The sequence below is a fragment of the Perognathus longimembris genome, chromosome 17 (assembly GCF_023159225.1).
Source record: "Perognathus longimembris pacificus isolate PPM17 chromosome 17, ASM2315922v1, whole genome shotgun sequence".
NCBI classification, from domain to species: Eukaryota; Metazoa; Chordata; class Mammalia; order Rodentia; family Heteromyidae; genus Perognathus; species Perognathus longimembris.
Genome location: NC_063177.1, coordinates 16,036,710 through 16,059,916, shown reverse-complemented (window position 1 = coordinate 16,059,916; position 23,207 = coordinate 16,036,710). Strand labels below are relative to the sequence as shown.

The window sequence follows — 23,207 nt, the reverse complement described above, 5'->3', positions numbered from 1 at the left end:
ATGCTGCCTCTCCACTGGGCTCTGGGACTCCAGCACTGAGAGCTACGTGGGAGAGCTGGGGCCATGAAACTCCATCCTGCCATTGCCCTTCTGTCTCAAGGATGGAAGGTGAATCACACCCTACCCACTAGAGGGACTCAAGTTCCATTTCTGTACTACAAATTTACTTTTTCAGAGCTATAGCCATGGCAAGTGATAGAGCAGGTGCTTAGCAAGAATAAGGCTCTGAACTCAAATCCCAGTGGCACCAAAACAGACAGATATGATAGATCTAGAAATACAGCACATCTGAGGCCACCTTGGCCTACATAAGATGCCCTATCTCAAAACTACAACAGGAAGAACAAAATGAAACAAAGAAAAAAGAATATGAAAACAAACTAAAAAAAGAAGAGAAGACCAAAAGCAAAAGGATGTGCATATGCATGTGTGTAAGCAACTACTCTTGAGGTGAAAACAGAGGACTGAAAGACTTGTCTGAGCCTGTATCTGTTCAATTAGGTTTCAGACAAGATGAGACAGATTCTTATTGATATTCAGACAGCAATATGGTTATTTCTCAATTACCCAGCATGAATGGCACAATTCCTATAGTCTATACTGAGAACATAATACTTTGCATTAAGGAGCATGAAGTAAGATTTTTATTAAGCTGGGGAAGAAAAAAAAAAGATGGTGGTATGACAGGAGGAAGATAAGGGACACAAAAATTGGATTCCCCTTCCAGTTAGTTTTCACTTCCCAACATGCAAGGTCATTTATTACCAGGGACAGTCTACCCAGCACACCAAAGGTCAGAACTGGCTTTGAACCCACGATCATCGCTATGGTCAGATCTCAGCCACCTGTGTGGTTAGGATTACAGGTGTGAGCCACTAGAGGCCTAGCTCAAGCAAGGGTTTTAAATGATAAAATATTAAGTATGGGGCTGAGAATGTGGCCTAGTGGTAGAGTGCTTGCCTAGCATGCATGAAGTCCTGGGTTTGATTCCTCAGCACCACATAAACAGAAAAAGCAGGAAGTGGCGCTGTGGCTCAAGAGGTAGAGTGCTAGCCTCAAGCAAAAAGAAGCCAGGGACAGTGCCCAAGCCCTGAGTCCATGCCCCAGGACTGGCAAAAAAAAAATTAAAAAAAGAAAGAAAAGATTAAGCATGGCCTAGCACTCTAGTCCCTCTGTAGTTTACACTGAAAATCCCTAGTAGGTAGGGTCATAATAATATAAAGATCAGGTCTTAAAAAACAGAACCTGCAAATCTAAAACTTCTCATTATCAATGTGAAGCATCATAAATGATTTAATTTCCAGAATATTACAGGGTGGTTTTTTTTTTTTGGTTATTTTTTTGGCCAGTCCTGGGGCTGAGCACTGTCCCTGGCTTCTTTTTGCTCAAGGCTAGTACTCTACCACTGGAGCCACAGTGCCACTGCTGGCTTTTTCCATATATGAGGTACTGAAGAATAGAACCCAGGGCTTCATGTATGCAAGGCAAGCACTCTACCACTAGGCCATATTCCCAGCCCTAATATTAGAGATTTTTTTAGGATAGACCTATCAATTATTTTTAACTAAAGCTGATGGGAAATAAACCATAAACCACAATTATTTGATACTACTTTCCATTTAAAGTGTATTTGTAGAACTTTAAATAAAAAATATGGATATATATATATATATATCCATCCATCCATCCCCAGGTCTCTGGTATTAGATCAATTTTACCTCCTGCTACCAACACTAGTAAAAAGCTGGTTTTCTCCAACTGAGATGATCTTATTTTGCTAATGTATCTATACTCAATGTTTTTATACTCAAACTGTCATAATCAAGCATAGCAGGCAAGGTATAGATAAGTAATTCAACACTGTAAAGTTTACAAAAAAAAAAACCAACAACAACAAATTCAACTATTTGCAATAGCTAATCAATCCAGCTTACTAAAAGCACAGGAAGGCAAATGTGTAACTGATCTCAGATTCACACAGACCCTACAAGAAGTTGTGAGAACATGGGCAGAGGAGCCAAGGGTCCCCAGGGCATACAGCTTTTATAGCTTTTCAATTGCAAGCAGTGGAGGAGCTTTGTTATTTTGTTCCATTTCTTTAAAACACACAAAACTGAACTAGGGGCATGGCTCAATTGGTAAGAGCACTTGCTGAGTCTAATCCCTAGTACTGGAGAAAACAGAACATAAATTGGGCAAGAATAGTTGTAAACTTTTAAATATGCTTTCCCTAGCTACCTAGTAGCACAGCTGTCTACACATTTTCTGAATCCTTGCTTTAATTTCTAGATCTCTGTGCCGTCATTAGTTCAGAGACCCTGGGATAAGATAGAACTTGACATGAGTCAGTGGAGACCTGGTCACACAGTCCAGCCACAGGCTCTGTGAAACATGTGCTCCCTGGTATCTGCAGGAAGGAAAAGAACCATCTGCTCAACAGTTACTGAGCTCCTTTGTTCTAGCATAGACGCTTCTAGAATGGCCTCGAGGTGTAAAGGGTACTCTTGGCACTGGAAGAGCTCTGTTGTCCTGTGAACTGTTTATTCACGTTCTTCAGAAACCAGAAGGCCTGTGAGACACCAATTGGCACAAGCCACCCCTACTTGGTGAAGCAGCACAGGTGCTAATGCTGGCACTTGGCCAGGATACAGACCTGGCGGTCAGCAAGGATGTCTCTCTCTACAAGCGTGCACCAGCTCTGCTGTCATGCTCTGGATTAACAGCCTAGTGAACATTCTTCAATTTTTTTTTTTTTTTTTGCCAGTCCTGGGCCTAGGGCTCAGGGCCTGAGCACTGTCCCTGGCTTCTTTTTGCTCAAGGCTAGCTAGCACTCTGCCACTTGAGCCACAGCGCCATTTCTGGCCCTTTTCTATATATGTGGTGCTGGGGAACCAAACCCAGGGCTTCATGTATACAAGGCGAGCGCTCTACCACTAGGCCATATTCCCAGCCCGATTCTTCAATATTAATTTGCCAGGTTATTGTTTAATATGTCCTGAACTCATCCCCCAAATATATATAAACACAGTAAAAAAAAATTTCAAAAGCAGCGGGGAGAAAATTTTATGGAAAATGTTACCCAATAAAAAGAAAGAATTGGGGCTGGGGATATGGCCTAGTGGCAAGAGTGCCTGCCTCATATACATGAGGCCCTGGGTTCGATTCCCCAGCACCACATATACAGAAAATAGCCAGAAGTGGCGCTGTGGCTCAGTGGCAGAGTGCTGGCCTTGAGCAAAAAGAAGCCAGGGACAGTGCTCAGGCTCAGAGTCCAAGCCCCAGGACTGGCCAAAAAAAAAAAAAAAAAAAAAATAGGGGCTGGGGATATGGCATAGTGGCAAGAGAGCTTGCCTCGTATACATGAGGTCCTGGGTTCGATTCCCCAGCACCACATATACAGAAAACGGCCAGAAGTGGCGCTGTGGCTCAAGTGGCAGAGTGCTAGCCTTGAGCAAAAGGAAGCCAGGGACAGTGCTCAGGCCCTGAATCCAAGGCCCAGGACTGGCCAAAAAATAAATAAATAAATAAAAAGAAAGAATTGGGGCTGGGAATATGGCCTAGTGGCAAGAGTGCTTGCCTCGAATACATGAAGCCCTGGGTTCGATTCCCCAGCACCATGTATATAGAAAATGGCCAGAAGTGGCGCTGTGGCTCAAGTGGTAGAGTGTTAGCCTTGAGCAAAAAGAAGCCAGGGACAGTGCTCAGGCCCTGAGTCCAAGGCCCAGGACTGGCAAAAAAAAAAAACAAAAAACAAAAAAAACAAAAAAAAGAAAGGACTGGCTGAGGCTGGGAATATGGTCTAACAGGAGAGTGCTTGCCTTGTATACATGAAGCCCTGGTCTCGATTCCTCAGCACCACATATATAGAAAAGGCCAGAAGTGGCTCTGTGGCTCAAGAGTGCTAGCCTTGAGCAAAAGGAAGCCAGGGACAGTGCTGAGGTCCTGAGTCCAAGCCCCAAGACTGGCAAAAAAAATAAAAAAGAGAGAATAAGGGAACTGTGGCATTGTCCAAAAAGAAATGTACTCATTACCTGGTTTATCTAACTGTAACCCCTGTGTACATCACCTTTACAGTAATAATTTTAACCACGCACCAGTGGCGCTCTCTCTGTCTCTCTCTCTGTCTTTCTCTCTCTCTCTCTCTGTCTCTCTCTCACATACACACATTTTTGTTTTTTTTTTGGCCAGTCCTGGGGCTTGAACTCAGGGCCTGAGCACTGTCCCTGGCTGTTTTTTTTTGCTCAAGGTTACCACTTGAGCCACAGAGCCACTTCTGGCCTTTTCTATCTATGTATGTGGTGCTGAGGAATTGAGCCCTGGGCTTCATGTATACAAGGCAAGCGCTCTTGCCACTAGGCTATATTCCCAGCCCCTCAAACCTATATTCCTAGCTACTCAGGAGGCTGAGATCTGAGGATCACAGTTCAAAGCCAGCTCGGGGAAGGAAAATCTGTGAGACTCTTATCTCCACTTAACCACCAGAAAATCAGTAGTGGCATTGTATCTCAACTGGTAGAGCGCTAGCCTTGAGTGGTATAGCTCAGGGACAGTGCTCAGGCCGAGTTCAAGCCCCAGAACAAACCAAAATATATATAAATATATATGTATAATTTTTTTTAAAAGATTCACACAAAAAAGGATAAGTGAGGGATTAGGGTGAAAGAGAGAAAACAGAGATTTCTGACCATGTACAGGTAATATTTTTAGATTTTGGTTTTGAAACCATGTAATTATCTTTGAGAATTACGAAGCTAAGAACAACAAAAAATGTCACAAATCCCAGCATTTGGGAGGCTGAGGAAGAAGGATTTTGAGTTCGAGATCAGTCTAGGCTATACAGTGAGACCTTATATCAAAAACCAAACAAGGGGTTGGGAATATGGCCTAGTGTCAAGAGTGCTTGCCTCATATACATGAAGCCCTAGGTTTGATTCCTCAGCACCACATATATAGAAAAGGCCAGAGGTGGTGCTGTGACTCAAGCTGGCAGAGTGCTAGCCTTGAGCAAAAGGAAGCCAGGGACAGGGCCTGAGTTCAAGGCCCAGGACTGGCAAATAAAAACAAAAACAAGTTCTAATTAAAGCAGCCTACCCCACCCCCACTAGCACTCCCTGTGGTAACTGGCACTCCCTGTCGACTCTGGCTGGAAGGGTGGCCTGGAGCCCCATGTGACAATGAAGCATAAAAAGTAGTGAGGGAGGCAGAGACAGAATCTTAACTTGGCCAAAAGCCAGCATATTAGACAGCACAGACATAGATCAGAGGCTATGGAAGTAACCATATGAGAAAGAGAATCTATAAACATATGGTCCTTTTTGGGAGGAGAGCAATGTGAAGAGGTTGAGTGGGGCCTAGCTGTTTTTCTCATAAAGTTTTCTCTATCTGTTGTACAATATTCTGTATGTATTACTTAGATAAAAGCTATCTTGTGTGTGTGTGTGTGTGTGTGTGTGTGTGTGTGTGAGTACGTGCCATTCCTGGGGCTTGAACTTAGGATGCTGTCTTTGAGTTTGATCCTTGATCCTTAGATCTCAGCCTCCTGAGTAACTAGGATTATAGGCATCACAGCGTCCAGCGGTTATAATTTTTAAGATGCTGGGGCTTGAACTTATTGCCCTGTTCATGCTAGGCAAGCAGTGTACCACTGAACTACATCTTCATACCACAACTCAGTGGAAGGATGCCTGCCTAGCATGCACAGGCCCTGGCTTCACTCAGCCCTATGTGCATGCGTGTGTGCATATGTGTATCCCTTAAGTACATTGTTACTCTATCTTCATCTTACAGATGAAGAAAAAACTGAAGCTTAAAGAACCTGTTCAACATAAAGCTAAACAAGGACTGGCCAACAAAAAGGCCTTTGTTCATGCCATACAATACAGTTTTAGTGTTATCCATCATGCCAGGATTGAATAAAGTGCCAAAAGAAGCTTGCGCAGAGTACAGATGACTAAAAGACAGATCCAATAAATCCAGAGGAAGAGAGAGAGTGAGAGCGAGAGAGCGCGCTGAATGGTTTGGGAAACTTTACAGTCAAAGGTAGAATTGAAGGCTGGGCGGATGACAAACGTCTGTAATCCCAACACTTAGAAAGATGAAGCCAGAGGAGGATGAATCCAAGGCCAGCCTGGCTATACATTGAGTTCAAAATCAGGCTACATGGTACACAGGAAGCAGCTGTAGAGAAACAGAAAGGTAGGGGAGAGGAAGAGAGGGAAGGAGAAAGATAGGGAAAGGAAGGGAAGAAGGAAGGAAAGGAAGGGAAGGGAGGGAGGGAAGGGAGGGAGGAGTAATGAAGCTGGGTTGCTGTGGAGGGGAAATCAGAGGAACAGACAGAACAGGGTCGAGTAAAAGTTGAGTCAGATCTGATTCTGGCATCATGAGAATCTATGGAAGCTAATATGATAGAAGACAGTAGTGAGGAAAATGAGGTGATCAGGATGGGCCAAAAGATATGGGAGACACATGTAGCCAAATAAAGACAGACGATCCATTGGCAATTGGGGGCCAGCTACTCCAGGAGTTCATGAACAGAATGGTGGACTTGGGATGAACTCAAAGGACTCCTAGAGGATAGGAATGCAGGATGCTAGAAGATATAAGCCTGCATGACCAGGCTGTCATAGCCAGACTGGGGGAAAAGCAGAAGGTCAGAGTAACTAAAGGCTGGGACTGGAAAACAGGATTCACCAGGGTTCCCGTCTGACTTTTGGAGCCTTCAATGTTCTCATCCATAAAGTGGAACTAATAGGCGAATACCATCGACTTCACTCCATCACTGTTGTCAGGTTGAAGTGAAAGGAAACAGTATGTCTGAAGCATTCAAATAACAAGAGATTATGATTATATCCAGCATTTCAAATCTCCTAAACCTACTGATGCCCTGCTTCCCCTGTTGCTCAACACAGGTCCTATGTCACCATCCCATTAAACATTCATTCACTGAGCACCAACTACAAAGACGCTGATGATTCCTCTTTTTTAAAATCTCTAACCAGCTAAACCCTAAAATAAGCAAGAAGAATGTCTTGGGCTTTGATTTTGCTCAAATTTCAGCTGTTTAACCATTATATCAGTCCGTGTAAGTGGCTCCAAATCATGAGCCTCAGATCTCAGCCTCCTGAGTAGCTACGGATATAGCTTAAACCATTGATGACCAGCTCTTCACATCTGTTTTTATAGCCTAATGTGCAGTCTGGTATTCTGGTTTCCAAACTATTTCTTTATTGTGGTGCTAGCAATCAAACCCAAGGCCTCATATATGCCAAGCAAATACCCTACCATTGAGCCATGTATACATCCAATTCCTAAACCATTTCTTGTTTTGAGGGTTTTTTTTGTTGTTGTTGTTGTTTATGGTATTGGGAATTGAGTTCAGAGCTCTAGGACTGGCAAAAAAAAAAAAAAAAAAAAAAAAGTCTTCCAGGATTTCCTTCCCCAGGCTGGCTTTGAGCCAGAATCCTCAAATCTCAGCCTCTTGGATAACTAGGATCACAGGGGTGAGCCCTCAGCCCAAACTATTTCTCATCAAAACCCTTTCAATAAATCAGCATTTAAAATTGCTAAAAGCAGTTCAGCTCTGATTTAAAAAGAAAAGGTGAGCCCAAAGAATGAAGTTGATGTGTACCTTCCAAGTGTCAACTCTGGGGTACTGACTTGAGAATGCACAGAGCACTGCCAGGAGACCCAGCTCCACACTCACATGCTTAACTAATTTGACCCCTTCCTCCAGCTGGTCACCAAAAAGCCTGGTTTCTACTCCGGGCACAGGAAAATCTAAGCCTTAAGAGGAAGGTTTTGAACATAAGAGAATTCTTTTAAAACTTGAGTTCCTGGGTAATGCTCACTCCAAGAGTATACAACTTAATAGAACCATTCGTCTGCATTTAACAAATGTCTAAATTCCTTAAAGCAAACCAAGGCAAAGCTAAAATATTGCCTTGGGCAATTAGAGAACAGGACAAAGAGGCTTTCTGAGAGTCTTGATAGAACACTATAAAGAACTGTCCTTACATTCAGCATCCATCAGAATGATGGCACAAAAATTCTATCAACACTAGGACCTGTCTTTTTGTTGCTAAAATAAATCCAGACAACAGCAATGGACTTAGTGCTGGCACTGGAATCACCAGTGAATTAGAATTGTTCAGCATTCAGCACCAACAAAAACCAGTCACTAGGCCTGAGATAAGTGAAAACAGAAGTTGCCATAGTAACTTGCACATCTAACCTAAAATGGCAGAGGTGGGGGTGGGGAAGTAGGTCAATATTTCTGGTTAACTAGATCTATTTCTCCTCTTCCGGTGTAAAACATTGTCTTCTTCCATCCCAACCTCCAACAAGATCAAGAGTGGGAAAGTCAGAAGAGCTTAAAAAAAAAAATCTGACAAAGTTTAAGTGTAGGGAAGAGGAACTAGAAGAAAGCCAAATCAAAATTTCACAAGTAACCTCGGACTACCCCAGGGAAAGCAGTCTCTGCATAAGAGCACCAGTGCTAAGAAACTGCTGCTGGGTTACTACAAATCAGAAACTGCCATTTTCCCTTAGCAGTTTAAGTGCATCTAATGGAGCACTTGGGAATGCATTATTAACATCTGGGGGGGGGGGGTAGGGTACTCCAGCAAGAGAGGAATCTGGGGCCTTAGCCAGAGGCATTCTTTGCTGGCTGCAAACTACAGGCCACAGGCTGCCTTAAAAGCAGAAGGGAGGCTTCAAGGGTTCCTTTTCAAAACAAGATTTTACTCACATAGAAACATGGCCTTGCAGTGCAAGAGCGGCTCACGCTTGTAATCCTAGCTACTCAAGAAGCTGAGATCTGAGGATCCAGGTTCAAAGTCCCCTGGGCAGGAAAGTGCAAGAGATTCTTTTTTTTTTTTTGCCAGTCCTGGGGCTTGAGCACTGTCCCTGGCTTCTTTTTTTGCTCAAGGCTAGCACTCTGCCACTTAAGCCACAGCGCCACTTCTGGCCGTTTTCTGTATATGTGGTGCTGGGGAATTGAACCCAGGGCCTCATGTATACAAGGCAAGCATTCTTGCCACTAGGCCATATCCCCAGCCCCGAGATTCTTGATTTTTATCAAGAATCTGATTAACCACCAGAAAACCAGAGTGACACTGTGGCTCAAAGTGATAGAGCACAAGCCTTGAGTGGAAAAAGCTCAGGGACAATGCCCAGGCCCTAAATTCAAGCCCCAAAACAAAAACATAGCCTTAATACTTTGGATCTGTGATCGTGACTAATCCAAGAGGGCAAAAAGACTAGTCTCTGAGCTGATGCAAACTATCAGAGCCATTATCAGCTCTTTCAGCTACGCGCTAAACAAAAAATCTTCAGAACCTTATGTGGCCACCCGTTTCTGCAGCTGTTCATGCCTTCACAGGACTAAGGGCATTGCTGAAGATTTTATCCACCTGCTGTGAAGGTCCTGGTATGCTAGGAAACAACAGAAAGTGTAATAGATGAAGGGGGTCAGAAAAGTAGAAGCATCTTTTAATCAGTGACCTTTCTTTTTTTGCCTGTGTTTTACATGAGACAGATCTTACTATTTACATAGCTCAAGCTAGATTTGAACTCATTATTTAGCTCCAGGCCAACCTCATACTTTCTACCCTCCTACCCAAGTGCTAGCTAGCTTCCTTAAGTGCTAGGATTACAAGCATGAACAACCATGCCTGGCACCAGTGACACCTAATGCACCATCTAAGAGAATCAAGTTTTCACAAAAAGGCCATTCAAACTTGGGAGAGGGTCTGGCTGTGATCCAGGCTGCAGAGTGAAGGAAGGATGGATGGACTTGGGCTCAGTCTGGATCTGAGCAGGTGCTTCCAGAAACAAAGTAGGACTTGCAATTGCTCCCTGTGAGTTCCACATGTCTCTATTCCTCTGTTCTATGAGAGTAGGGGGAGAGACTCAGAAATACAACACCATCAAGATGGATTTAGAGACCAAGAAATTGGGCTAAGATCTTAGAAGGGTTCCCAGATCGAGCCCGATGTTCAGGACAGAAGCCTACAGGGGCAGCAGGTACAGGCCTTCATACACATACTATGGGAAGAAGGACTGAGTAGTTGTGCACAAGCTTAAGGTGGGTGGTAGCAGCTACACAAGTCTACTCTAGGAGAGAAGTCTGAGAATACATGTTGTTCCATCACCACCTCCCAGGGCAGCCCAGAAAACCACTCAGTTGGGCCAGCTCAGATGCTTTCTATGAAACAGGTTTTACAAGCCAAGCAGGACTGAAACTCCTAGTTCTCTGCCTAAGCTTTCCATGTACCACCGTGTACATACAATAGTGCAAAGGACAGAGACACATTTGGGACTGATAACTTTTTAAAAATCCACTCCAGAAAATAATAAAGAATACAAGGTAGAGAGAACAGGATAATAACCCACATTCAAAACTGTTCAACATTTACCAGCACTGCAACAGACAAAGGCCTAATATCTGTCATCTAAAGAGAACTCAAAAAACTAAGCCCCCAGTAAACCAATTATGAAATGGGCAAAGGAGCTAGAGAGAGACTTCACAGGAAAAGAGATAAAAATGGCAAAGAAACATATGAGGAAATGTTCAACATCTCTAGTAGTAAAGCAAATGCAAATAAAAACAACCCTGAGATACCACCTCAGTCCAGTTAGAATGGCCTATACTCTGAACTCAGGCAACAACAAATGCTGGAGGGGGTGCGGGGAAAGAGGAACCCTTCTCCATTGTTGGTGGGAGTGCAAATTAGTACAACCACTTTGGAGAACAGTATGGAGGTTCCTCCAAAAGCTCAACATAGACCTACCATATGACCAGCCATACCACTCCTAGGCATCTATCCTGAACAACAGGTCCCAAGATATCAAAAAGACATCTGCACCTCCATGTTTTCACTGCACAATTCACAATAGCCAAAATAGGGAAACAACCCAGATACCCCTCCACAGATGACTGGATCCAAAAACTATGGTACCTATACACAATGGAATACTACATAACGATTAGAAATGGTGAAATACTGGTATTTGCAGGGAAATGGTCAGAACATGAACAAATAATGTTGAACGAGACAAGCCTAGAACACAGAAAACAAAGGGCATGATCTCCTTGATATATGACTGTTATGGTGGGGGAGGGGGAGACAGTAGAGACCAGGTCTGCGAAACCAAAAACTGCTTGTCAAATGGTATTTCCCACAGGTTTCGGTCAGTGACCCTACATTATGTAACTAAAACCAATTACTCAACATATAAAGGTCAAAAACAGACCTCTCAGTGGATCATAATAGCTCAAAAGCTATATATGTGTGTGTGTGTGTGTGTGTGTGTGTTCATATAAGACAAGGATAAGCAAACCCTATTGTTGACAGTACATTTAAAGCCCTAGGTGAATTTCCTTTGGCGTAGGCCATGTGGCTACTGTATATGTTTTTGGTACACTGTGTATTGTATGTATGTCTACCTGACCTAGGGAAGGGAAAGAAAAACAGGGTGTAAGGTATCACAAGAAATGTACACACTGCCCTACTATGTAACTATACCCTTTTTGCACAACACCTTATCAAAAAATTTGTTTAATTAATAAATAAATTATAAAAAAACAAACTGTTCAACATATAGCTCAGTGGTAATATTTTTTATTTTTCAGTCCTAGGGTTTGAACTCAGGGCATGGGTGCTATCCCTGAGCTTTTGTGCTCAAGGCTAGCACTCTACCAGTTTGAGCCACAGCTCCACTTCTGGTTTTTTGGTAGTTAAGACTTAAAGAGTCTCACAGGCTTTCCTGCCCTGGCTGGCTTCAAACCATGATCCTCAGATCTCAGCCTGCTGAGCTTCAGCATTACAGGTATGAGCCACCAGCATCCAGCACCAGTGGCACTCCTAACATAGCTCCTCTCTAACAGGATGATCCCTGTGAGTTACAAGTAAGAGGGACACAAGCACTGCAGCTGGGTGCATCTCAGGTGCAGACCATCTGCCTAGCATGTGTGTGAGGTTCTGAATTCAGTCCCAGGAATTGAAAAAGGAAGAGAAAGAGCAAGAACAAAAGAGAAAGCAACAACCAAACAGGCAACTTATAAATTCCCTAGGAGCCCCAGGAAGCCACTTTTCTGAGGAAAAGCAGTGGTAAAGGCAATAATATAGACTACAAATTTCTATTTCCCTTCCAGAGGAGAAGGACCACACCCTCAAGTGTTCCTCCAAGCTACTCAGCTCTAGGATTGTATCTTGTTTATGGTCAAAAGTACTTAGGGGCATCAGGCCCCTAAGCAGTGGAGAAGCCTAAGCAGTCTCTACTTACTGGTACAGTGACATCATCATAAAAACTCCAAGCTAAAGCCCACCGCATTGTCCGACCTTGACAGAACTCAGTGAAGGTGACTTTAGGAACCTGAAACCAAAACACACAGTATCTCATCAAACCGAATGCAGTGCCTCTATCAATGTTGCTGCCAGCTTCCCTTGGTTGGTTTTAATTTGCTAACAAACACTATTATTATTATTATTTAACTGTTATATATAGCTGCCTGACGATGAATAAATTGGTTTTGTTTTGGTTTTGACTTTTAAAATGCATTAGAATTTACAGATCCGACTCAAAGGTCCAAATAGAAGAAAAAAACTATACCTACGGAATTATTTGTGAAAAGATTCAAGTAGGCTGGGAGCCCATGGCTCATGTCTGTTATTCTAGCTACTTAGGAGACTGAGATCACAGTAATGCCAAACAAAGCCTTACCCCTTGGATACGAAGCTCTTTCTTTAGTGGAGCCAGGCTGCATTTCTTCCCCAGCATACAGCTATACCATCTAGGAAAAAAAAAAAACAGCCAAACAGTTTGTGGTAATACTTTTGAACTAAGCATTATCTAAGGGAACAAGGGGACAATAACAGGCAGAGGACAATAACAAGGAATGCAGATAATGTGCTCAGACAGAGACTATCTAGGAATGGAAAGCAAGCCCAAAGCAATGTGAAGAACAGCAACCCACTTAGCCCCTCCAGTGCTTTAAGGCTTTACACGTCTGAAAAGAGACTGGACATGGATCTGCCACACTCAGAATAAAGGCCACTTAGCCTTAGAGCAGAAATTAACCAATAAATTTTAAAAAATGCATATAAGCAACCCCTATCCTATACTAAGATAACTTGTAAAATCCTACCTGATCACTTACTGTCACATCTTCAAAGAGCTTTGTTATTGTTATTTGTTATTGCATTAGGTCTGCAACAGATCATGAATCAATCTGTTCTATACAAACACAAATCCAAAACTGGAGTGGGAGATGTTGGGGAAACTGGTTGCAAGGTAAAGAGACAGAGAATTTATTTCTTTTGATTATTCAGAAAGGTTTGCAAAATATAAAATGTAAGTAGAACTTCAGCCCATAAAGTATTAGGTAGTATAGGACTTGTTCAATTTCAAACTGAACAAAAGATATGGTAACTGCTTTTTAGACACTGGACAACTGGTAGCACACTTATAACTCCAGAAAAAGAAACAAACCAGGGTAGTCCTGCAGGGACTAGTGCTTGCTGCTTAAAGCAAAACACCAGCTCAGGTACAGGGAAAGAAAAGAAAACAGAGGAGCAGTCCTGATGAGCCCGGTGGGCTGACATGGGAGCTCAGGAGAGTCAGAGAATTTGATGTGCAAAGCAAGTGAAAAAGAGCTAATTAATTAGAACAGAAACTAATGCAAGGGAAAACAGAAGGAAGATGAATAAGAAAAATCGCAAGTTTAGTGAAACCCCTAAAAACTTTTAGGCCAAAGAAAAATGAGGATTGAATTATCAATATCAAAAAGGGAACACAGGCCCAGGTGTCAGTGGCTTACAAAACTCTGGACACATTTCAACTGAAGTACGTTGCGCAAAGTAGTGTTATACCTGCCATCCAACTATATAGGAAGTACAAATAAGAAGATCACGGTACAGGCTGGCCTGGGCATCAAGTATAAGATCTTATTCAAAAACAATCCAAGCAAAGGGATAGAGGAATCACTCAAGTGGTGAGTGCCTCCTGGGTTCAAATCCTAGTTACCTCTTACACACTTACATACACATACCGACAACAGACAAGGAACAATCCAGTTACCTCTTTTCAAGAGTGTCAGTGTTGTTAACTTTTTTTTGCCAGTCCTGGGGCATGGACTCAGGGCCTGAGCCACTGTCCCTGGCTTCTTTTTTGCTCAAGGCTAGCACTCTATCATTTGAGCCACAGCTCCACTTCCAACTTTTTTCTGTTTATGTGGTACTGAGTAATCAACCCAGGGCTTCATGCATGCAAGGTAAAGCACTCTACTGCTAAGCCATATTCCCAGCCCTGTTAGCATCTTTAAGTTTACTTACTCAGATTTCTCTCTATACTTTATAACTTGAGTCCCTTTCTCCTTTAACACATTGTAATGAGTCTATAAAGAAAACAATTAAAGCAAAATATCTTAACTATTGTTTGTTTGTTGGTTGGTCCTGGGGCTTGAATTCTGGGCCTAGGAGCTGTCCCTGAGCTCTTCACCTCAAAGCTAGTGCTCTACCACTTGAGCCACAGCACTACTTCCAGTAATTGGAAGTCTCACAGCCTTTCCCTGCCTGAGCTGGCTTTGAACCATCAGATCTCAGCCTCCTGAGTAGCTAGGATTACAGACATGAGTACTTTTAACTTCAGTAATGTGGAACTTTTCTACAAATCACTCAATAGTCAAGCTGCTTTCCACAAATATTTCAACAAACTAACAGTGACATACTAGGAAAATTATCCATTTAGGAAATAACTTTACACTAAGGCAATTTTTTTCTTTTTTGTCAGTTGGGGGGCTTGAACTCAGGGTATGGACACTGTCAATGAGCTTTTAAACTCAATACTACTGTTCTACTACTTTGAGCTCCAACTCCATGATTAACTGGAGATAAAGAGTCTCATGGGGCTGGGAATGTGGCCTAGTAGTAGCATGCTTGCCTAGCATATGTGAAGCCCTGGGTTCGATCCCTCAGCATCACATAAACAGAAAAAAGCTGCAAGTGGCACTGTGGCTCAAGTGGCAGAGTGCTAGTTTTGTGCAAAAAGAAGCCAGGAACAGTGCTCAGTCCCTGGGTTCAAGTCCCAGGACTGGCAAAAAAAAAGAAAAAAAAAGTCTCACGGATTTTCCTGCCTGGGCTGGCTTTGAACTGTGATCCTCAGATCTCAGCCTCCTGAGTTGCTAGGATTACAATTACAGGCATGAGCCACCAGTGTCTAGCTTACAACTTTCCTTTTTATAGAGAAAGCCTCACTAAGTAGCCTAGGCTGGCTCAGGGAGAGTTAGGGTTATAGGTGTGTATCAGTGTGCCTGACCTAATAAGCAATATTAGATACCTATAAATCCAAAAGGAGAGAAAAAAAAAAACACATGAAAAAACCCTTCCTTATCCACCAATGTGCATCTGGGTATACAGACAGAAGAGCTGATGGCTCAAGATCTGCTGGTCTTGAGATCCCCTACTTGTGTACCCATGCTTATACAGATTCAATCACAAGAGTCAAATGGCAAGAGCAACAAGTGTCCACCAGCGGATGAATGTACAAAGAAAGTATGGTTTACACACACATGGAAAAATTTGTATTGTATCTTTTTTTGCCAGTCCTGGTGCTTGAACTCAGGGCCTGAGCACTGCTCCTGGCTTCTTTTTTTGCTCAAGGCTAGCACTCTGCCACTTGAGCCAAAGTGCCACTTCTGGCCTTTTCTATATATGTGGTGCTGAGGAATCAAACCTAGGGCTTCATGTATACGAGCCAAGCACTCTTGCCACTAGGCCATATTCCCAACCTGTATTGTATCTTTAATGAGAAAATTGTGAGACATGCTATGCCATGCCTGAAGCTTGAAAACTATGCTAAGTAAAGTTGAGGTGCCAGACTTTGAAGTCAGGCCCCACCACGTGAACCCCATTTTAGAATCGAACCCTGAGCCAATCAGATTTGTACCTGTGTTCTAATCTTGCTTGCACAGCTGATTGTTGTAACCTTGTTCTTTGCCTTTATAAGCCCTGTGTAATCACAGCTCGGGGCTTCCTCCTAACCTCCGCTGTGTCGGTGGGTAGGACGAGGCCCGAGTTGGCAGCTCGTTAAATAAAGCTTGGCCTTGCTTTTGCATTTCGGAGTGTCTGAATCTCGGTGGTCTTCTTGGGGGTGGTCTTGCAACTTGGCACAACATTTGGGGGCTCGTCCGGGATAGCCCCAGAGACCCCGAGATCCCAGACTCCGAAGGTAAGAAAACAGCGCTCTTCATTTGTCTTGTCCTGTAATTTGTCTGTTTGTCTGTTTTACTTTTGCTTATACTTGTAGGGCACGAGTCAGTTTGGTTTTTGGCCGGAACTGACCAGGAGGGCCTCCTAAACGAGACTCAACCCGCCCACCTTGTACTTGGGTCTGCTCCTTCTGCTTATCTGGCAGGAGGTTGTGGGCCAACTTGGGTCCACTCCTCCTGTACCCTGGCAGGAGGTTGTGGGCCAACTTGGGAGATCTCCAACTCGTAACTCGGGTCCACTCCTTCTGCACCCTTGCAGGAGGTTGTGGGCCAACTCGGGTCCACTCCTTCTGCACCCTTGCAGGAGGTTGTGGGCCAACTCGGGTCCACTCCTTCTTGCAGGAGGTTGTGGGCCAACTCGGGTCCATTCCTTCTGCACCCTTGTAGGAGGTTGTGGGCCAGCTTGGGAGATCTCCAACTCGTAGCTTTTCTTGTTCTCAGGCCTGTGTGTTTTCCTCCTTTTTTATTGTTTTGTTTTTTGTAGCCTTTTGGACTGAACTTCTGATCAGAGCTATGGATAACGTTCTATCTTGAGGACCTCCATCTAGCCCCCTAGACTTGATCCTAGCTCACTGGAGGGAGGTTAAGGAGATAGCTCAGAACCAAGGTGTGGCCCTTAAAAAGGAAAAGTGGATCACCCTGTGCAAGTCAGAATGGTCCACCTTTGAGGAAATTGAGGGAGCTTTGACATAGGGAGGAAGCATGGAGGAGGAAATGTTTCCCGCTCCATACTCCCCATCCCAGTTAACTCTACAAGAGGAGGACTCTGAGGAAAATGTTTCAGCTGTGCCCTCCGCTCCGGAGGGTCCTGCCCAGTCAACTCGCCGTTGCCGACAGCCCAGGACACAGACGCATCAGCCCCAAGTCCAAGTCCTGACCCGCAGCCGCCGACGGGGTGGATGTAGGGCCAGCCCAAGCCACCCACAGGTGGCAGGGAGTGACCTCACCATGCTGCGTTGTCATCTCTGTGTTGTTTGTAAGTCTAACAGTCTCTTTTGTGTCAAACCTGCATAGCTCATTGGAAAGATGTACAGGCGATGGTTCACAATCAGAGTGTGAGTGTCCACAGAAAGAACTCTAGGGGGACCCCCACCCAGCCTTCTTAAGCAGAAAATTGTTTGGTGCGCTAAAATGTTTTACTAAGACTAAAAATGTTTTACTAAAACTATCAAGCCCTGGAAAATGAGGCTGGAGAATGCTAAAATCATTTGTTAAAGGTTTTTGTCTTAAAATGTACGGCCGATGCTTATTCAGCGTGCTTTAAGATCTTTTGAAAATGTGTGTGTGCATGTGTGAGTGTGAACATGTTCAAGACTGCAGTATGATGCAAAACTAAGTTTAAATTCAAAGGTCTTCATGCCATGCAGTAACTGGGACTGAAGAAAAAAAAAGGCTCTTTTGAAACAAGCAGCCCGTAAGCAAAGGGCGGCACCTGGTTTCAGATTGCCTGTGAGCTTCAGTTTTTCCGATGCAGATAAAAGCTAAAGTGTTGTGTTAGTGTTAAAAAGGCTTTGGAAATCAAGAATACATTTCTAGATAAGAAATTTGGAAGTAAAATTGTCCTAAATAATTATTGCAAAGTGAGAAAAGGAGAATTATGGCTACCAAAATGTTTAATTGCCATTCCAGCTTCTTTGTAGTTTTTTTTTGTAACAGTTTCCAGCAGGCCCACAGAGAAGCACAGGTGATTCCTACAAGTTTGTCAAGATCTAATACTGGCCCTTAATAAGTTCCAGGTAAGAGAGCATGCTTAAAAACTACTGTGTGGACCACCTTGTTGCTTATAATTGGAGTAAAGTGGCCCCTTATAAGACTCATTGATCTGAATCTGCGGTTCGAAGCCAGCCCGGGCAAAGAAAGGTCCCTGTGAGAGGCTTGTCTCTAATCAGCCAGCAGAGTGCTGGGAATGGAGTAGTGTGGAGCTCAAAAGTGGTACGGTGCTAGTCTTGAGCTGGAGAGCTGAGGGACAGCACTCAGGCCCTGAGTCCAAGTCGAAAGTCACTCCTCCTGGGACAAAAGTGATGGAGCATCCAGAGGCAGTAAGCCACTGCTTGGATGGCAGAGATGGTGTCAGATCCTAGAGTCACTACTGTTGGCCTTTCAAAAGTTAAAGCCGGGAAGTCCTAGAAGAATAGTTCATGAGCATGCCTTTCCAGTGCCCATGTCTGTCTACTTGGCAGGAATTTGCCAGTCATATGTGATAGTGGTTGGTAAGGGTAAGTTTGTTAAATGAGAGGATAGATTAAAATCTCACCCCCCGCATTTACTCAAAGCCCTGACTGGCAGTGAGAATTTTAAGCTCATACATCTGTTTAGTAAAGAAAGCTTGTAGACCTGAGATTGTGTCCTTATTGAGATCTGTTAAAGGCCTGCAAAGGTATATTGTTAAAAATTGCAAGATCTGTCAGCTTACCAATGCCCCCAATCAACAGATTACTAAAGGAGCTCGCCTCTGTGGGAATAGGCCAGGCGTGTATTGGGAAGTAGATTTCACAGAAATTACAAATATTTGCTAGTTTTTGTAGACACCTTTTCAGGATGGGTTGAAGTCTATCCAACAAAGCATGAGACTGCGAATGTAGTGGCTAAGAAGATCCTGAAAGAAATCCTACCCAGGAGACTAAACTCCTTAGAACCACGGTGGAAGGGACCCTAGACGGCATCGCCACTTGGGTTCATTGCTTCCACGCCAGGCCAGCTGACCCCTTTGCCCTGGATGACAACTACCGTGATGGAACATGGGAGGTCTCCAAGCACCCAACTCAGCCGCTTTGCCTTCGCCTCAAGACTGAGACTAAGGTTATAGGTTCCTGGCTAGGTAAGGTCTACGCCCCTGAGTCAGCCTGAAGAAGTTACAGAAGATGGATGATCTTCACCCATCAGCCCCCCTTTAAAACCGAGGGACCAGAGTTATTTTCGGATACTACTTTTGGCCCTACTGGCCCATGCCTTACCTCTATATCATCCCCTAGACATGCAAGCCATTGAAATGGACAGAATGGAGCCATGATTGGCTCCCAAGGTACCAAAAAGAAAAAGGGGGAAATGAGGTGCCAGACTTTGAAGTCAGGCCCCACCACGTGAACCCCATTTTAGAATCGAACCCTGAGCCAATCAGATTTGTACCTGTGTTCTAATCTTGCTTGCACAGCTGATTGTTGTAACCTTGTTCTTTGCCTTTATAAGCCCTGTGTAATCACAGCTCGGGGCTTCCTCCTAACCTCCGCTGTGTCGGTGGGTAGGACGAGGCCCGAGTTGGCAGCTCGTTAAATAAAGCTTGGCCTTGCTTTTGCATTTCGGAGTGTCTGAATCTCGGTGGTCTTCTTGGGGGTGGTCTTGCAACTTGGCACAACAAGTCAGTCGCTGCATGATTCTTTTTTTGCCAATCCTGGGCGCTGTTCCTGACAGCTCAAGGCTCAAGGCTAGTGCTAAACCACTTGAGCCACTTCTGGCCTTTTCTGTTTATGTGGTACTAAGGAATAGAACCCAGGGCTTCATGCATGCTGGGCAAGCACTCCACTACTAAGCCACATTCCCAGCCCCTAGAGTGCTAGTCTTGAGCAAAAAGAAGCTCAGGGACAGCTTCTAGGCAGAGTTCAAGCCCCATGACTGGCCAACAAAAAAAAAAAAAAAATAGGATAACTATTATGTCTTACACACGCACACACACACATGCACACGCACGCATGCACACACACACACATACTCCCAAAATTCTAGGGTTAAAAGTTTGTTTAGCTTTGAAGTACATTATCCATCAAGTTTACATGTGTTAGGGTACAAAGTCAAGAGAGACAAGCAGTCCTTTTCAATACCTTATGCTGCTTGATGACAGGTGTGTTGTCCTAATAATTAGCTTTTGAAAAAGAATAGCTTTAATTCTCTTTGGGAACTAGTTAGTGATCTCTTGTTTCCCTTCATTAGATTCTTGACAGATCTTTGTCCTCACATCTGTCATTGTTTGGGAGACTGCTTCCAAGAACATAAATTGCTTCAAGGAGTAGGCAACAAATTTATTCTGGTTCACAGGACAGATTTGAACCCATCTGTTTTCTCATCAAAAGCCATATTTAAACAGTTTTGTTCCATCACAGGACCACATTAGTGGGAGCAATACAATCATATGGTATTTTCCTCCTTTTTATCTGTGGAGTACAGATGACTATGGGAAACACACATCAATTAGAGGCATGAGAACATTATAAAAAAAAAATACAAAAACAGGGGCCGGGCACTGGTGGTTCATACCTGTCACCTTAGCTACTCATGAGGCTGAGATCTGGAAGACTGAAGCTCAAGCACAGCCTGGGCATCTCTCCAAAACAACCAGTAAAAAGTGGGGCTGATGGTTCAAATAGTTGAACACTATTAAGGCAAGAATACTGAGCAATCATGAGGCCCTCTTTTTAAACCCAGTTACCACCAAAAACCAAGAAAGAAAAAGGATCTCTGCAGAATGTAGGATTCATTGCCTTTTCATTCTTATCTGTTTATTCTTTTCTTTTTTCTTTTTATGGTTCTGATGCTGGAGCTTGAACTCAGGATCTAGGTGATGTCCTTGAGGTTTTTTGCTTGACTATCGATCTACTACTTGAGCCCCAGCTCTACTCCTGAATTTTTTTGTGCGTGGTTAATAGGAGATAAGAGTATCATGGGAAGTAGAGCTGTGGCTCAAAGTAGCAGAGCACTAGCATTGAGCAAAAGAGCTCAGGAACAGCACCCAGGTCCTGAGTTCAAGCTCCATGACCAAAAAAAAAAAAGTCTCATGGACTTTCCTGCCCAGACTGGCTTCAAACACTGATCCTCAGATTTCAGCCTTCTGCGTAGCTAGGATTATAGGCATGAGCCTATTGGTGCTAGGTTTCTGTTTATTCTTCAGACTTTTGGACTACTTTTACTCTGAATGGCTTAGTTTCTTTAGGAATTATACAGAGGCAGATATTCTGGTTGTAATAAATAGCCAACTTACCTTAATCGTTTTTTAAGTTGTAAACTGTCATGGATGATCCTTTTAACAAACTCTAATTCACCTCCTTCTGCCATGATCTCTGTGATTCCTCCTGTATTGACAGAACTAGGCGGAGGCCTTCGAGGATTTCTAGAGTTTACCCCCTGAACAACAACAAAGTCACAGGTGAAAACATTTACATCTTAAGATGCAAGTCTTTGCACCATCTAGCTGTAGTAGCAAGGCTTAAATCAAATTTTATTTTCTAAACATTACACTAGTCTTAGGATTTAAAAATCAGCCACTACAGTATTATACTTTAACCAAATGCATTCATGCAACTATTCTTCCCTGGGGACTTTACCTTTCATCTTTGTGATTAAATATAAAAAATTTTACCTTTTTATATTAGCCCAATCTGTTGCTTTTCCTCTATGCTTTCTGTCTTGATACCATGGCACAGGAAATCTACCCAAAGATTAAATCAATATTTACTTATGTTTTCTTCTAGTATTTTTATGGTTTTTAAATACTTAAGTATTTAACCCATCCTTACTTCATGTCATATGAAAAAAATTAACTCAATCCACCTACAACCTCAATGTAAAAGCTATAACTAACACTCAGAAGAAAACATAGAAGTAAAACTTCATTAATTTGGATTAGCCAGTGGTTTCTTAAGATACAATAGCAAAAAGCACAAGAACAACAACAAAAGAGAAATAGATAAAATTGGACTTGATCAAAATCCAAAGCCTCTGAGCTGTGAAAGATACCATCAAGAAAGCCAGCCAGCACTGGTAGCTTTCGCCTGTAACATGAGCTACTCAGAAGGCTGAGAACTAAGGATGGTGGTTTGAAACCAGCTTGGACAGGAAAGTCCATGAGATACTCTATCTCCAAGTAGCCAACAGAAAACCAGAAGTGGAGCTGTGGCTCAAGTGATAGAGTGCTAGCCTTGAGGGGAAAAAAACTCAAAAAGGTGGCCTTCAGGTCCCAAGTTCTAGCTCCAGGGCCTACACACACATACACAGAGTTTAAAAATCCAGGCTCTTTGCTGGTAAGAGGCTCAAGCCGGTAATCTTTGCTATTCACAGTTCGAAGCCAGGGCAGGCTAAAAGTTCACAAGACCCAGTCTATCATAAAAGCTGTCATCCTGGCTGTGTGGGAAACATGAAGGAAGAGGCAGTTCAAGGCAGCCAGGGGAAGAAGTGAGACTACCCTGGAAATAATCAGAGCAAAAAGGGCTGCAGGCATGGCTCAATTAGTAGAATGTCTGACCAGTAAGTGCAAAGCCTTGAGTTCAAACCTCAGTACCATTATTATTATTATTTGGCCAGTCTTGGGGCCTGTGCACTGTCCCTGAGCTTTGTTGTACTCAAGGCTAGTGCTCTACCACTTGGGCCACAGCACCACTTCTGGCTTTTTCTGTTTATGTGGTGCTGAGGAATCGAACCCAGGGCTAGGCACTCTACCACTATGCCACGTTCCCAGCCCCAGTACCAGCATTTATAAAAAGTGAAAAGACAACCTAGAGAATGGGAGAAAATGTTTAAAAATTATCTAATAAAGAATTTGTGTCTAGGCTATATAAGGAAACTTAGAAAAAGGAAAATAACCCAATTTAAAAATTGACAAGAAGAGTGGGGAACTTAGTATACTAAAAAAGAAAAAAAAAAAAAGAAGGCCTGGGCTCAGTGGTAAAGCAGGTTACTGAGCACATTTGAGGCACTTGGGCAGAGGTAAGGGAGCTAAAAAGGCATTTAGACAAGGGATTTAAACAAATGGCCAATAAGCATGTGAAAAGATGCTTAGCACTGTCAGCCATCATGAAAAAACTAATCAAAACCACAATATGATGCTACTTCCCTACCCAATAGGAAGCTATAATGAAAAAAGACATCCATAAGGATGTGGAAAATTAGGATCCTAATACATAGCTGTTGGTAGGGTAAAGCAGCACAGTCACATGAGAAAACAGTCTAGCAGTTT

General features: G+C 43.2%; 1 protein-coding gene across 1 annotated transcript in view; it reads right to left on the bottom strand.

Moving 5' to 3' along the window:
• The window catches only part of Mettl16 (methyltransferase 16, N6-methyladenosine), a 52,433-nt gene that overhangs the window by 4,576 nt on the left and 24,650 nt on the right, over positions 1-23,207 (bottom strand). Inside the window, exons 6-8 of the mRNA XM_048365369.1 lie at positions 21,237-21,379; positions 12,724-12,793; positions 12,286-12,375 (exon numbers count right to left, since the gene is read on the bottom strand). Of these exons, the coding sequence (XP_048221326.1) occupies positions 12,286-12,375; positions 12,724-12,793; positions 21,237-21,379 (303 nt within the window). The remainder of the gene's footprint in view (positions 1-12,285; positions 12,376-12,723; positions 12,794-21,236; positions 21,380-23,207) is intronic.